Source organism: Athene cunicularia (genome assembly GCF_003259725.1).
Source record: "Athene cunicularia isolate RWA chromosome 4 unlocalized genomic scaffold, athCun1 chr4_part2, whole genome shotgun sequence".
Taxonomy (NCBI): domain Eukaryota; kingdom Metazoa; phylum Chordata; class Aves; order Strigiformes; family Strigidae; genus Athene; species Athene cunicularia.
The window spans coordinates 15489583-15505673 of NW_020799099.1; the positions used below are offsets into that span (position 1 = coordinate 15489583).

At 38.8% G+C, this 16091-nt stretch overlaps 1 protein-coding gene across 1 annotated transcript; it reads right to left on the reverse strand.

Annotated features, from left to right (window-relative positions):
• Nucleotides 1–2905: 2905 nt before the first annotated feature.
• On the reverse strand, nucleotides 2906–15174 carry LRIT3 (leucine rich repeat, Ig-like and transmembrane domains 3). The gene is made up of 4 exons (XM_026848181.1): nucleotides 14939–15174; nucleotides 13250–13728; nucleotides 5350–5655; nucleotides 2906–4280 (listed from the first exon to the last, which is right to left on the reverse strand). Exons 1-4 carry the CDS (start codon nucleotides 15052–15054, stop codon nucleotides 3217–3219), a joined length of 1965 nt encoding a protein of 654 aa, XP_026703982.1. The 5' UTR covers nucleotides 15055–15174; the 3' UTR covers nucleotides 2906–3216.
• Nucleotides 15175–16091: the final 917 nt, after the last annotated feature.

Sequence of the window (16091 nt, forward strand, 5' to 3'; positions counted from 1 at the left end):
ACACTGTCATGTGTAAACACAATCTTTTATTTTCAGATCAAAACAATTTGTATTTTAATTACTTCTTTGAAAATGTAATGAGTTTAAAATGTCCTTTGTTTAGCCTCTTAGATATAGCCCAAGTCTGACTGTTTTTGCTATTACAGACATTTTCATCATACACACAAAAAGTTTCCTCTCTTAATCCCCAACCTGAGAAAAGTATGAGAATCTGATGATAGTGCAAGGAATACAGTGTCCACTGTGAGCAATGGCAAGGACTAAAATAGATGCATGGATGCCTAAAGTTTGGCTTAGTAAGTGCACACTGAAGCCAGGACTGTGGTTAACTTGACAAGTGCTGAGGCCCACTACAGCTTTAGGTAAAAATTAGGTCTATTTGGAATTCAGTTCACATTACTCATTTATTTCATTAACCATCCAATTTTCACACACCCATTGTAGGTAATGTATAAAAAGAGGTCTAAGCTTTTTGGTGAAATGCAGGATGAATTGAGGTAACAATGTGCAAAATATGTAAAAGGCAATGCATAAACATTGGTTAAATCCTCTCCAAATTCTCCTACCAGGCAAGCATAGATTATAGTCATCACTGTTCATAGTGATGATGGATTCAGTTTTGCATTTCAGAAGACATTATACGAATTGATTGTAGGTGACAAAAATATCTCTCATAATGATTCTATCTTTAATATTAACAATTTACAGTGTAAAAATTTGCATGTTACCAGAAGTATCTCTTCAGCTCTTTAATTAAATCAGTCCTGAGTGATGCAGGGCATATATCTTTATTGTGTGATTTGGCCTTTGTATCAAATTCCTACCAAAATTCCCCAGCAAGTTTGCTGTTTTGACATTAGGTACAGAAGCATGCCCGGGTTATATAACTCTGTTGTCTCAAGAACTATGGAAAAAATAATTTATCTCATGCTTTCTTGAAAGAACATGCCCTTTATAATACATTCCATCTTTGATATATTGATAGTACACATGGTCACAGAGATTAATTTCTAACTTTAGGACATGCTAATTCCACAAGCATTAGTCAAACCAAAAGGTTTCACATTTGCAAGTGAGCTCTCTCAAAAGAGCTTTGCACCACCTCAGTCTGATATATTGATTCATCATCTACAAATCAGGTGATAGGATAGGACTTCTGGACTCCAGAATTAGATTCAAATTTCTTGCAAAGCCTTAAAACCTGAGACCAAATGTTCTCCAGAATTTAAAAAATAGATTGTGAGAGATGAGATATATAAAAATAATATGGTTAAAATAATTGATCTCACTAATGTCAAACATGGTGTTTTTAATTGGAAACACCTTCACAGCAACAACTACTGGCTACACTATGTACACAGAAAATAGAAGGCAAATATTGTAACATCTCAGGTCCTGTTAAAAATTTAGTTTATCACAAACTCCTTGGTTTTAACACAAAAAGAATCTGCTTTCCCTAAAAAATCCCAAATCTCAAAAGACTGTCAAAGTAAAAATATTCCACTCAGAAAATTAAAAACATTTTCACTTCAATCAGAATTATCCATGGAAAAAGAAGAAAAAAAAGCTTTTTAACCACACATACTAGTAACACAGAAAGGAACACCCAGCTTAATTCTAAAAGCATATGCAGGTCAGCTAATTCTGCACTTCTGAACATCTCACCTGCTTCCTTACTATAGCTCCCATGGTCTGAAATACTCATTCTATTATTCCTGACCATCAAGCGACATCATGTAGATGCTATGGAGATTTTCCAATGTGTTCATTTTCTGCCATGATTTTTACATTGGAGGCTTTTTGACAGAGTGCTTTTCTCTCGTCAGACTATGCCTTCCAAGGTAAGTTGTCTAGTATTCCATCAGGCAAAATTTAATGCTACACTAGTGACACCAAGAAATGCCACTATTTTGAAGTTAACTAAGCAAGCTTTGGTTTGTAGCTTTAAGTAGTATTTCTCCCTCCAGGAAGAGAAGATTCCAAATTTCCTAGCAAAACAAACATCTTCTAGGCATAGAAAGGTCCAAGAAAACAATGCAGTTGAATTTTTTTAAGAAAACCTGTGGTTCTCAATTGTATGTTCTCACATACTTCTAACCATAATATTTGAACCTAAAACAATAAAAGCTCTGTTATTTACTTCAGACAACAAAAAATCAGCCTCAGAACAGATGATTCATTATTATTAATAGGCAATTCCGTATTCATTGTTACTACTAATATTAATACCCAATTTTTTACACATTTGGAAGCATGCTCACATGCTCATTGAACTTCATTACACATCCAACATGATCTAAAGACAATACTTCATCTTACTGTATCTCAAAATGTATTATATTACTGCAGTGTAGTAGATAATATTGTGTGGCATCTATGTAATATATAGGTTTATAAGAGTGTGTGTTTTATTACAGTACCACAAAATTTTCTGTAACAACATTTCTGAAATTGAGGTATGTAGACGTATGCATCCAAGTAAATTCTAAGGCTGAGATTTTGCAGTAAGATCATTTGATGTAAATTAACATTATTAATACCAAGTATCTCTCACAGAGTAACTCATATTACCTGATCTTCAGAATACTAAAGAAGCTCTTTTGCCATAGCATCTGCAAATTGACAATATGATGTGTACTGTACCTCTCAAGAGTCTGTAACCTGTGGCTTCCCAGCTTCAGTCTTGATTAGCCTGAAATCATTTGCAGTCCAAATGTACAGAGCTGTATGACATCTCAAAGTACAAGCTGATATCAGAAGAAAACTTGTATTTTTGAATAAAGTTTTGACCTCAATAGAAATAGTTTAAACCGTTTTCCTAATATTTTTAAAGTACGTAGTTTTTATGAAGGTTGTGATTAATGTTTGATACATACAACTAGCACATTACACAGGAAAACAAGAGAAGAGAGAACAGAATGATGTTTTAATGAAAACAAATAATAGAAGATCTTTAACCAGGCAACCATTTCATGCTGTATTTATGTTTTGAAGAACATCGTTCCTTCACATCCAAAGTCACAAACAGAAAATAAACAGGCAATATTTTTCTTCTATTATCCCTCCTACCCATCACCCTCCCATCTGGCAGACTGCATTACATCAAATAATATATTCTGACCACCACCTAGTACCAACCTTCTTCCAAATGCAGTATCATCATTTTGGATTCATTTAACCTATTGTATATTCCATCTCCTCCACCCTCACCCAAGTTCAACAGAGATACTCAGACCTGGAGCCCTCACTTTTGAAGGTCATTTGAGAATCCATGCTTGACCTAGAACAAAGGAGAAGTCTTTCAGACTCATCTGTGCACCTTCGTGCCCAGAGCTGCTCTCCTGCATTCACTGTTCGAGGCTTCAGAGAGAGTGTTTCAAATTTCACATACGTCTCTTTTGCAAGGTCAGCTTCCTTTGCAGTTTTAGGTTTCACACGAAGTTTTAAAACTTTGTAGAGTAAGAAAAATATCACAGGTAAAATAACCACACATGCTGCACTGCTGGCTAATATCAGAATAGAAAACCGAGAGCTGCTTTCACCATTTAACCTATCAGTGGAGAAAATAATGCACTGCTCTCTTGTAGGTGGCACTCCTTTGGGTGAGACACATGCCATATATTGAGTACTAGGTTGCAAACCATCAATCGTGACTTTGTTTTTGCTGGAATCAGTGCTCAGAGGCAACATATCTTTCTCACCATACTTTGAGTATAACACAGTCACTGCAGAATTGCTTGTGGCATTGATAGTCTTCCAAGTTAAGGTCACTCTTTCATCAGTTTCACTGATTACTCTTAGGTTCTTTACAGTAATATTTTGCTCAGCCATACCTGCCGTATTCAATGAAGTCTCCTCACCTTTCTTGCTTATTGCCTCAGTTTGCTTTTTGTTTCCATTTGCCACTGTCTTTGAAATTTTCTTTCCGTCAAACAGAGGCCTGGATTGCTTCTTGTCAGGAAACTTGGTGCTCGTTGATCCTTCAGTGCTAACCAGTGCTGTGGTGGTTGGTGTAGTGGGCAGAGGTGTGGTTGTCCTCTCAGGTTCCTGCTTGGATTCCTCCTCAGTGGTACTCTGTCTCTCTGCCTCTTGCTTCCTTCCATACTTCTGTGGTGACACCGTTGTAGTAACTACACCAACCACTGTGACAGTAACAGCAGCTTCTGACATTCCTGCTAAATTCTTGGCTTTACATCTGTATTCGCCTGCATCCTTGTAGGAAATACCTGTCAAGCTTATTATGGACCATCTGACACCCTCTCCAGGTGTTTCTTGAATTACTACAGGAAAATGCAAAGAGCAAAATATTATAAAAGGGAGCTAAAGAGAAAGTAAACTTTATTAGGCTACTGCTACCCTTAAGTTACTTCTGCCAGAAAGAATCACATTTATTAAACTTAAAAACAACAACAACAACAAAACCAAAAAACCCCACCAAAACATAACAAAAAAAAACCAAACAACCAAACCCTCACACAAACTATGGAAGTCCCTGCCATATTACATTACTGCAGAAAAAAGTTCAGCTTGGGTCAAAATAGAATTAAGTGTCTGGAAGAATTACAACATAATTTGCAGTAGACTAAGAAAAACAAAACCACATGAAGAGAAATAAAATGTCTTAAAGCTGCTAAGTGATGAGGAAATATAAGTCTCTGACTTCAAGTGACACTGAATACACTACCCATTGAAAACTTTTTTGGAAATTACCCTTGTTTTAAGATATTTCAATACTTTGGACTATTACCTTCTTCAGACCTACAATTTAAGATAACTGATAGCTACTTGGCATTAGCAAGACACATTTCTTTATATTTAAGTTACTGCATAAATATTGATCATAGCAGCTAGAATATATGACACAAGCACAGCCTCATTAGTGTTCAAGATGGGTGTTGCAAATAAACAATAAATATTTGCAAATAACACAGAAAACATGATTTTGGAAAATCCTATGTTTACAGTGCTGAGTTTTAAGTGGCTCGGTTATGGCCTCACTAGCTTTTTAGCATGAACATTTTGGACCAAAATGGAGATTCCAATAACAAAATCTCCTTTCTGCTTTTCAGCTTCTGAGTTAGGGCCCAACTATCCTAACCTCCATTTTTCTGTATCCTCCTCCCCCCACTTCATCCATTTCCTTGCTTTAGGCACATTGTTCTTATTGCAGACCACATCCAGAATCAGAACAGTCTGTTGGACCTGTTCAGACAGACTTTCATAACAGCTGTTGCACAGATACAATTGCCAGTTTGGTGCAATACTTGGTCCATTGTTACTCATTATAATTATCTCAAAGCAACCCAGCAATTTGAGTCTCTCCCATTTACTATAAGAGAGCAATTATACCTGTGTAGTTCACTGGTATATTGTCTGACCTAGTCCAAGTAAGCTGTGGTGTTGGGTACCCAGTCGCATCGCAGCGTAGCAGAACGTTGCTTCCCAGTGGGGAAGTGATTTTTGTTGCCGATGTCATCACGGATGGTTTAAGACACTGCTCTAACTCAGCTCTCTGGAACAAGATTCCTGCCAGGCTCTCAGGTCCACTACATGAAACCAGTGGATCAAGAAGTACAACTGAGCTGTCCACAATTTTGGAAAATTCAATTAGCTTTGAAATGCGACAGTCACAAAACCATGGGTTGTCCTGCAGACCTGAAACAGGAAGGGAAGAGTGGAAATTAAAAAAAAAAAAAAAACAAACACCTTACACCAACATCTCTGCCCATTGAAAAAAGGATAAAGGCTAAGGAGAAAAAACTTTAGGCCAATAAAATTCTTATCTGGCTCTGAACAATACCAATATTCTTAGAAATATGGCTTCAATTTAGGACAGCCTCTGAAATACATTCAAAAATAGCAGAAGAGTAGAAAATGGGAAGGATCCTGAAAAAAAGCTGATGACTACAATATTTTTACGATGGCACACAAGAATGCTCTCTCTCCTCTTCTGTTAGAGCCTATACATTAGCTTCTCAATTCCAAAGCCTTTGAATGAGAGGTTTCTCCCTCTTGGTGAACTTGTTATGGTGAAAGAGAGTAGACATTTCTGAGGAATAAAAGTCTAAATCCTCAGCTGGTATCTATTAATCCACTATGCTGACCTTCATAGAGCAACAGCGGCTTCACCAGGTGAAACACCACACAGCATATCCCTCATGAGCTCAAATATTTTCTCATTTGACTTATACTTTTGGGCATACTTTTTTCATTTTTGTCAAGTAGTAACAATAAGCAGAACTTACAGTCTGTAAGGAGGGATGGAATACAAGAACCTCTTGCTATTGAATTTACTGATTAGTGCAACATACAAGTCATATTAATAAAACCAAAATTAAAATAAAAAAACCCTGAAACACCTGCCAATATTGTTCAATGTGTATCTTTAGGAATTATCAAAGCAGCTAATGGAAAAATTCTGCTTTTTGCTCTGAAAGAAACCTGTAGATGAAAGAATATATGAATAATTAACTACTGCTTCCTTTTATCGCCTGACCAAGATTAGGTTATTTTAAGCACAACAGCAGTGATTGGTTAAAGCTGTGGTAAACCCCAATTAATCCCCGCTCTTTAAAACAAGACTTGACCTGAAGAGATTCCATGACTTTGACATCACAATCCAATTTCACCCCTTCCAGACATAAGAGATTTTATATCTATTCACTACTTATTGCCCACTGGAGCAGAGGAGAAATGAAGGAAACTGTATCAGCAACTGCTTTTCTTTAAAAAAAAGAAAAAGATAATCTCAAAAAAAAAAAAAAAATCCTGTGAACTTCACTCACAAGCAAGAGAGACACCATCCAAATTTTTTCTATATGTCTAGCCACATCAACTGTTTGTGCTCATAAAAATTCTGCCCAATCAAGCACATGTATGTAACTATTTGTGCTCATCTTTTAAATTAGGCAAGCTTTAGTTTGTAGTTAGAAACAATAATCCTGTAATGTTTTTTTCATTCTTACTTGATTATAAGGGGTCAATTTTCTTCACTATGTTAACAAAGAGACTACATGTACATTTGAAAATTAAATTCCCTTAAGTTATAAGAGAAGACAGGATCCCCTTGAAAAAAAGCCTCAACTGCCAGAGTTCCTCTGTAACAAATGCTGCTAAAATGCATGTGAACTCCCAGCATGGCTTCTGTGTGATCTAGAGGACAGAAGCATGGGGCAGCTGTGCTACAAGCAGGCAGGAGAGCACGAACATGAACAGGGTCCACAGCATTAATCAGGACAGATCTGCAGCATCAGTAGGATTCCTATCCCACACAGCAGACAGCAGATTGTCCCTTATGTTGAACACTACTGAAAATATTTCTTCTGCAACCTTTCTTCATCCTACAAGCTTTACTGCAGGAAAGGATGGGTTCTATTATTGTTTCTAACATAGCACCTCTCGAAGGCCTTTCAGATAGAATCATAGAATCATTTAGGTTGGAAAAGACCATTAAGATCATTGAGCCCAACTGTAAACCTAACATCACCATGTCCACCACTAAGCCATGTCCCTAAGCACCACATCTCGATGTTTTTTAAATACCTCTAGGGATGGTGACTCAACCACTTCCCCAGGCAGCCTGTTCCAGTGCCTGACAACCCTTTTGGTGGAGAAATTTCCCCTAATATATATAAATACATGGCTTTCATAATGTGTTCCAAAGAAGAACCAGAGTTGTTACAATAAAGGTCAGAAATTGATGGAATAGAAGGAACAATGAAGCAAAAATGGACAGTCCTTAGATTGGATGGTTGCTTAGTCCAGTCTGGTACACAGGTTTGACCCCTCAGATCATTCTGAGGGCCTGGTTTCAGCTTCAGAAGAAAGCTGTAGTTCCAGAAGATTCTGTACTTCTGTGTTTTAATGCAAAGAGTGAGTTATTTCAGTTAGTCACTTCATCTCCCTCATCCATCATGTTTCCTAGTGGAACTGTCTAAAGAAGCAGGACTCATATAAATATATGTAATATATACAGCTACAGGAGTTCCTTCCTTGCCTCCATGGCTCATCTACTTATCTGTGTCTTGCCAACATCTGACAGCATTCACATTATTTTTAGTAAACTTGCACAGCCATCGTAAGTCATCAAGTCATGTGAATTCCCAAATTAAAGGATTAAAGCACTATTGAGTTGGAAGCAAGGATAAAACACTGAATTTGATTATACTTAGGTTAGCTATTGAAGAGAACAGAAATGGGAATGTAAACCTAGCTTCCAAACTACAAAGGGCATTCTGAAATTCAACAGCTTGTGTTTACAAGATGGTAAAACTGAGAACAAACACATGAAAGAACAAAGAAAAGGTTAAAAATAAAAGGAAAAAAAATCATAAAAAATTGGGAGCTTTAATAAAGGAATGAGATGGAATACCCTCAGGAAAATCATTTCCTAAGAAGAGAAAATAAAAATGCTAAGTCTCCAATGACATGTGTATCTGATTGAACACCAAGTCTTTATAAACCCTGGATTCTTTTGTAGAAATATTAAGAAAGCTTGTTGACCTGAGAAAGAAATACTAACCAAAGAAAAACAAACATTAATAAATATTTATGCATTGCAATATACCAATGTGGTGTATTTTATTAAATATGGATTACAAATTGCTCTAAAGACCTTTCTTTATCCTAGATTTAGCATATTTTAAATTTACTCTCATACATTTATATCTATGCTTGTGTGTACAATGGCAAATATATGTGTATGTGTGTCTGTGCATGCACAGTTTTGCAGTCTTCTCAGTAAGCAGGGTTTCCTCATGCTGTGTCAATATGGACTTTAGCATTAGAAATGCCTACGAGTGACATTTCCTTTGTAAATCAGTAACATCTCTCAGACCATAATTGGTATACTATACTGCTTTTCAGTTGCTGTAAAATGGCGGTATGTGAAATATTCAAGTTCTGGGCCAATGGAAATATTCATCACAGCTTGGGCCAACCTACCCAAGGCTCTCTTCCAACTGAAGCTACAAAATTTTTGATCCATCACTCAAAACGATAATGCTCACTTCCTGCACTGTGTTTCCTACATGCAGTAATTGCCAGGGAGTAGTTTCAGGAAAAGCTGCATCTACCCAATGGCCCAGCATAACAGCTGGGAACCTGATGGACCTGCAGCATTTCAAATTTTTGGCACCTCTACATGCAATAGAGACAAGATCTCATCTAACTGCCACACTCAAATCCTGGACTCCTCTGTTCCTCTCAGACTCACTAGATGCAATTTTCTATACGGAAAATGCTACTGCCATCATTCATGCCAGAAATGTCAATCTCTGTACAGCAGCCAATGCTGAAACTTAGCTGTGATTTGGATCAAAGTATTAGGCTGTAGCTCCAGAGGTAACCAAGAGAGGGCCAGATGAACTCACACACTGGTCCCTCAATCATTTCTACTGCTTAATTGTCAGCTCACTCCACAGCTTTGTTGTGAACTGTTCCAAGACAAAGCCAGATGTGGCTCCAGGCATAATTCTCATTCCAGGGGTTGCTCCCTAAAAGGCTTATGGATGAGGCCACACCAAGGACGGCTTGCTCTGTCCTGTTCTTGTCCCCAAAATAAGTGCAGCAGGCTTTGCACCTCCAAACTATCCTGCATGCCTGTCAATCCATCAGGCACATAACATACCCTTGCTATTTTATATTACAAAAGCACAATTCTATGGGTTGCAATGCAATTCTTGATTACTTCAGGTAGTTTGAACTGAAGAAAAAACAACCCCACCCACACAGTTACATTTTAGAGTCACTGCAGCATCCCATAGAGCCCAGAGAAAACCAAGGGCTAAATCTTACAAAGCATGGAACAGCCAGTCAGCTTTAAAGAGAGCTGGCCCCAAACTGTGTGGGTGAGAGCCAGAGTGAGCCACTTGGTCAGGAGTCATTCCTATCCCTCTTTCATTTCGCATCACATCCACACAGAGGAACATCATACAGTGGGAGGTAATAAAAAACTCTGAACTCCTAAGTACAAAGATTATGAATTGGAATAAAAAGATGCTGACCTGCCACTCCTCTGGCAAGAGTAGTCTGTGGCTCCTCCAAGAGTCCTTGAAGTAAATATAGAGAACCTGCACTTTCTCTTGCATGCAACCTTCCTGATGCTCAGTCAAGACAAAATTGTCTCCTGGTGTTAAAAGATACATATGCACAAACATTTGAGTTTGGCACTTTGCTGTTGTTGATCTTGTTAATGAAATACAAATGACAGTATTGTTTTGCCAAAACTAGGAGACAAGCCAACTCAAGCCATAATTGCTTACACCAAGTAGAATCTGACTGCTGTTTTCCTGACTAGACAAAAACAACATTTATTTGCTCTGGGTTCCTGCTTCTAGCAGAGCTCTGGCTGCAGTTAACCATTCCATGTAGGCACATAGGTCTGGCTGAATGCTCCCACATAGAACAGTTGGAGCACATAGGACACCCTTGAACATCACAGCACGCAGTTGCGGACATCACATTTGAAGAGAAACCTTAGTTTTAAAACCCAAAGAAGTCCGAAGAGAACCAGTAACTGTGGTAGAAAATGGGGAAAAAAAAACAAAAACAAAACCAAAACCACCTCACAGTCTATAAGAAACTGGTGAAAGAAATGGTGATTAGTTAAGGTGCCAAACAGGGAAGAAAACTGTATGAAAGGTTACTGTAAGAGATGGTAATTAGGTTTTCTATATGTCCATTTCATGTAGGACAAGGGGTAATCAGCTTAGTTTGCAGTAAGGGAGATTGAGGTTAGATATTAAGAGAAACTTTCTCACTATCCTGATAGATAAGCACTGGAAGAGGTTACAGAGGAGGTTCTGGAATGGTTTGGCCACAGTCTTTAAGAACAGGACCAACTTAACCAGAATGTATCAGTTCATCTGGATCTGCACCCCAGCAGGATAGAGGCGTTTTCAAAATCCCTCCTGATCACACACCTCTGTGACCCTTATCTCCACTTCGGAAGAAGAGGAGAATATCTATGGGATACATTTCTCCTCTCTCAGGCTCCAGCAATCCTGGGAGAGACAGGAGGGGTGTCAGACAGGAAGCAATGCCACATCTTGCTCCTGTTGTTCTAAGCCAACATCTCCTATGGTTGGAGCATTACAGACGCATCTCAACTCCTAGGTCATATTACTAGCTTGATAGTTTCTATCAATCATCCATTCCTGAAGAATAACTGCTTTGTAACAGTCCATCAACAGCAACCAAAGGATGAGCCTCTAGCAGTGAGCGTGAGTGGCATAACTACAACTTCACAAGCTCCAGTAATATAGGTAATAAAAGTAACACTTAGTGGAGGCTAAGTAAATTTGTCAAAATAACCCATGACATAAAGAGCACTGCACTTTCTAAACTCCAGAGGAAGGGGATGTTTTCTTACTCACTATAGAGTTTCTTATATAGCAAGCAGTGTCTGTCTGCATTGGGATATATTCATCAGAAGGCAATGGAAGAAAATTTAGCTAATTATTCACAGCTTACCTAAGGCAGATTTACTCAACACAACACAGTGAAAGGACTACCTGGCATTTTGCATTCTCAGATCCTAAACTATAATGACTGCACAGAGCCTCCCTCAGCACATAACATTAAAATAAGAGAAGCAAGGCACTGTTTGAACCCAGCGTGTGTTCCCCTCCAGAGATCAGTATTCGAACTCTGTTGCAGTTCATAAATGAAAATGATCCAAAGGTCACATCCCAAGTCTCTAGAGAAAATGCTGGCACCAGAGGGTTTGCCAGGACTAGAGGAGGCTGGCAAAGTGCCTGCACCAACAAAGCCTGCAGATGGTTGCCAGGGGGAAGGGGAGGAGAGAAGAGCGTGTGTGTGGTTTGGGGTTCTTTTGGTGGGGTTTTTTGAGTTGTTTTTTTTTGTTTGTTTCTTTTGTTTTGTTTTTAAAGTGGTGAGGGCTATGTAAGACATGGAAACCAAATAACCTCTGGGACTCGCACATGAGATCATCAGGAGGATTAGATCTAGCACAGTCAGCTCCTACTTTACAGCCTCCTATAGCCTTCACAGTGGGGACAGAGAAAGGGGTACTAAGCTGGACTTACTTTTACAACTTTTCTTTTTTTCTTAAATCCTGAACTAAGATCCTATTAATGCTGCAAACCTACAGTTACCATGCATGTGAAGAACTCATTCAGCCTACTTGCATCTATTAAATTAATTATACACAATCTCATCCAAATGAGAGTTTCAAATGCAGCTTCTGGTGTGAAACAAAGCAACTGAACAAATGAACACTGAATAGTGGGCGTTTAGATCAAAAAATTGGAAATGCTAGGTAGTACAATGCAGGGCAGATCTTTACCAGTGGGTAGAGGCAGCCAGCTGGTTTTCTTCCCTTCCACCTGCTATATTATACTACAAAAACATCAGAGCACGCACTTGTACAAAACAGTGACAGAAGAGAACACTATTGATAGAGTTGTTCCTACCATGTTCTGAGACTGCAGAAGTAAGAAAGGGGTTAACTGTAAGACTAGGAAGTGGAATAGAAGTGTGAGATAAAGCACAAAGTCACAAACAGAATTGATGTGATGGTGTACTAGAGAGATGGAACGAAGTTCTGAAAACAATCAGTCTGGCCAAACTATTCTTATTTACTTACCTTAAATACTAGAAAAAGTATCATGAAGTTGTAGGTATCAGATTCCTATTGTCTCTCATATTCAACATGCTAATTGGGAAAAATGTCAGGATAATCAGTCAGCTTTAGAGCAATGCAAGGGCAACAGGAGTCATGAGGAGAACAGAGCTGCCCTCTTTTCAGCCACCAACACTATCTGCAGCCCCATGTCTCAGGACAGGCTTCATATGAGCATCAACTCTAGCACTTGTTTGGCTTGTGAGCCACTGGAAAAAACAGTTGCAAATGGACATGCTTGCAGTTGCAACCACGTACAGTGATGAGGGAAATGTCATCAGAAACACAATTTTTGGAAGCCTTGCATTTATATGGTTAGTGAATACTCCATATGGCCTGCATTCCTGTAGACTGGACTCTTGTGGATTTTACTTCAGTCTTATAATCTTGAGATAGCAACATACATGGAGCTCACTGTCTTCATTTTATAGTTTTCTGTCACCAACAGAAAATAAATAAATAAATAAACAATCACAGAGCAAACCAGAAGACTGACTCAGATAAAACCCACTCTCCTGAATCCCAGGCTGGTTCCCTACGTGCTCTCACTTGCAACTTAACATTTCGGTACATTTTAATAAGGAATGAGCAGGCTGTTTAACATACCTAAAACAACTCTCTGGGTCACCAGAATGTCTGTGTTCTTGGATGAGACAGCTTCTGAGAAGGGGGGCCAAATGTCCATCAGGTCAGATGGCAAGGTGGTTAGCTTGTTGCTGGATATGTCCAGGTAGGTGAGGTTTCTCAGGTACCGGCCAGCACCAGCAGGAATGCTGGTCATTTTATTGTTGTGTAGATCAAGAGTCCGTAGTTTGGGCATCTCTGCCAGCGATTCCCAAGGAAACGTCGAGAGCAGATTACCATCCAGCCGTAAGTCATGCAGTTGTTTCAAGTTATAGAAACTGCTGATATCAATGTTGGTTATACAGTTGTAAGTTACCCACAGGTATTTGAGATCTACTAGGTAGTAAAAGGCTTCAGTTGGAATTCTTCGTATGACAGTTTTCTCTATACGAAGTTTTACAGTATCCACAGGAACATTCACAGGGATCTCATACATGTCAGGATCATTACAGAGCACGGACCTAGCATCAAAAAAAAAAAAAAAAAAAAAAAAAAAAAAAAAAAAAAAAGAGATTGGCATTTCTTTATCAGAAATCTGTATTTCAGATATAGATGCAAATGATATTATTTTCTACAGCACTACTAGCAGAACGAAGAACATCAAATCAAAAACAGTCCTCTTCATTTAAATACTGTAAAGACAAACATGGAGTTTCTAAAGAGAAAAAGAATACAAAATAGCAATGATACTTTCACATGAAATCTAGATGTGCTTTATTCTAAAGCATGTACCATCTTCTGTACATTATTCTATTTACAACTGAAAAACAGAAGCCATTTTATAAGGAATAATACACGTAGGTATCTCAAGTGGGAACTGCATGCCACCTGTTTGACCAAAACTCAGAATACTGGATTTCTAATTTTTGTGCATGACGAAGATTCAAAGTATTTGGCTATATCTACCTTTCAGAATAGACTGAAAATATTTGCATATTTCTCTGAAGGAGAGCTTTCTAGCACTTTTTGAAATTACTTGCTCTTCGGAGGTGCTAAGAACATTCTGCTCCTGTTGATTTAATTGAAATGGGATTTCTCAGCATTTTCAAGAATCAGTATGTTCCCATTTGTTCAGGGTGCATTGTTTGCACATATTAGCTTGAAGATTCCCTCCGCTAAATAGCCCTATCTTTAACTTTCTCCCCCTTTTCTCTGTATTCTTCTTCTATTTTACTTTCTCCTCATACAGTTTTACACTAGATATGTTGTGACAATAAGTAGCAATGACAAACTATACCCCAAAACTGACATGACAACACCCAGATCATCAATTTTCAAGTTAACCTCCTTATTTCCAAAAATTATATTATTTTCCCTCAGATTAAAAAATAAGAAACTACTGTATTTATTTAAATCAGAATCACCTTACAGTAGACAACTAGTTTGTAGAAATAGAAAGGACATTACAATAGTAGAAAAATCATGGAGCAGAAAGAAATTGCCTTCTGCAAAAACTGTAGATTTAGAGTAGCTATCTGATAAATACAAAGCCATAATCACCATCTGCTCCTACTCAGGAACACTGCTAACCATATAACATCAGTGTTATACATGTCCTTATTTCAACTATACTAGAACTAATTTGCAATGTATGACAATGATATTTTCAATTTCTTCAACCCTTTCTTTCCCTTAAAAACTGCCTTGTATAACAAATAATAAAATACATACCTTGTTCCAGTGCCATCACTTCTGCCATGGTAAACACAAGTGCATTGTGAAGGGCAAAACCCATGCACTTCTTCAAAGAAGCTCATTAGGAGGTAGAAGTAAATAAACAGATACATGGCTTCCTCGCAGCAGAACTGACATGGAAAAACTTGAAAACTTAATTCCTAGGCACTCGTGTGCAGTGTGCTACAAATGTGAATGTAGACATCCCTTTAGCAACAGCAGATTACATCAGATTAGCTGAGATCTGTACTTGCTTAACCTTCAAATGTATCCTGAAAGGGATCAGTTAAACCAGCTCACTCTTTATTCTGTCAGAAGAACATGCTCTGTTTCAAATCATATCCAGCATGTTTAAAGGTTATTTTAATATGGAGCTTGCAAATTTAGTATGTAATAAAATTGGGGAAGCAGAATGAGGTCAGCACAGTTGAAGAGGAGGTGGTCAGAGACCTGCTACACCACTTGGACGCACACAAGTCTGTGGGACTGGATGGGTTACACCCAAGGGTGCTGAAAGAGTCGGCAGATGTGCTCACCAAGCTACTGTCCATGATTTACCTGAAGCCATGGCTAACTGGGGAGGTCCCACTGGGCTGGAGGGTGGCAAATGTGACACCCATCAAGAGAGGGAGAAAGGAGGATCCAGGAAACTATAGACCTGTCAGTCTGACCTCGGTGCCAGGGAAAGGTCACGGAGCAGGTCATCTCAAGTGCCATTAAAAGTCATATAATGGACAACCAGGGGATCAGGCCCACTCAGCATGGGGTTGTGCAAGGCAAGTCCTGCCTGACAAACCTGATCTCCTTCTGCGACAGAGCGACCTGCTTATTGGGTGAGGGAAAAGGCTGTGGATGTTGTCTACCTTGACTTTAGCAAGGCCTTTGACACCATTTCCCACAGCATTCTCCTGGTGAAACTGGCTGCTTGTGGCTTGGATGGGCACACGCTTTGCTGGGTAAAAAACTGTCTGGATGTCCGGGCCCAAAGAGTTGTGGTGAACGGAGTTAAACCCAGTTGGCGGCCGGTCACGAGTGGTGTCCCCCAGGGCTCGGTGTTGGTGCCACTCCTGTTTAACATCTTTACTGATGATCTAGACGAGGGGATCGAGTGCACCCTCAGTCAGTTTGCAGATGACCCCAAGTTGGGTGG

Excerpts from the sequence above, each read along its gene's own strand:
- LRIT3 (XM_026848181.1), bottom strand. The coding sequence starts at position 15,054 with ATGTATCTGTTTATTTACTTCTACCTCCTAATGAGCTTCTTTGAAGAA. Across the intron at positions 13,729-14,938 it reads AGTGATGGCACTGGAACAAG|GTCCGTGCTCTGTAATGATC; the intron begins GTATGTATTTTA and ends TTTTGATGCTAG. Across the intron at positions 5,656-13,249 it reads GACCCAGAGAGTTGTTTTAG|GTCTGCAGGACAACCCATGG; the intron begins GTATGTTAAACA and ends TTCCTGTTTCAG.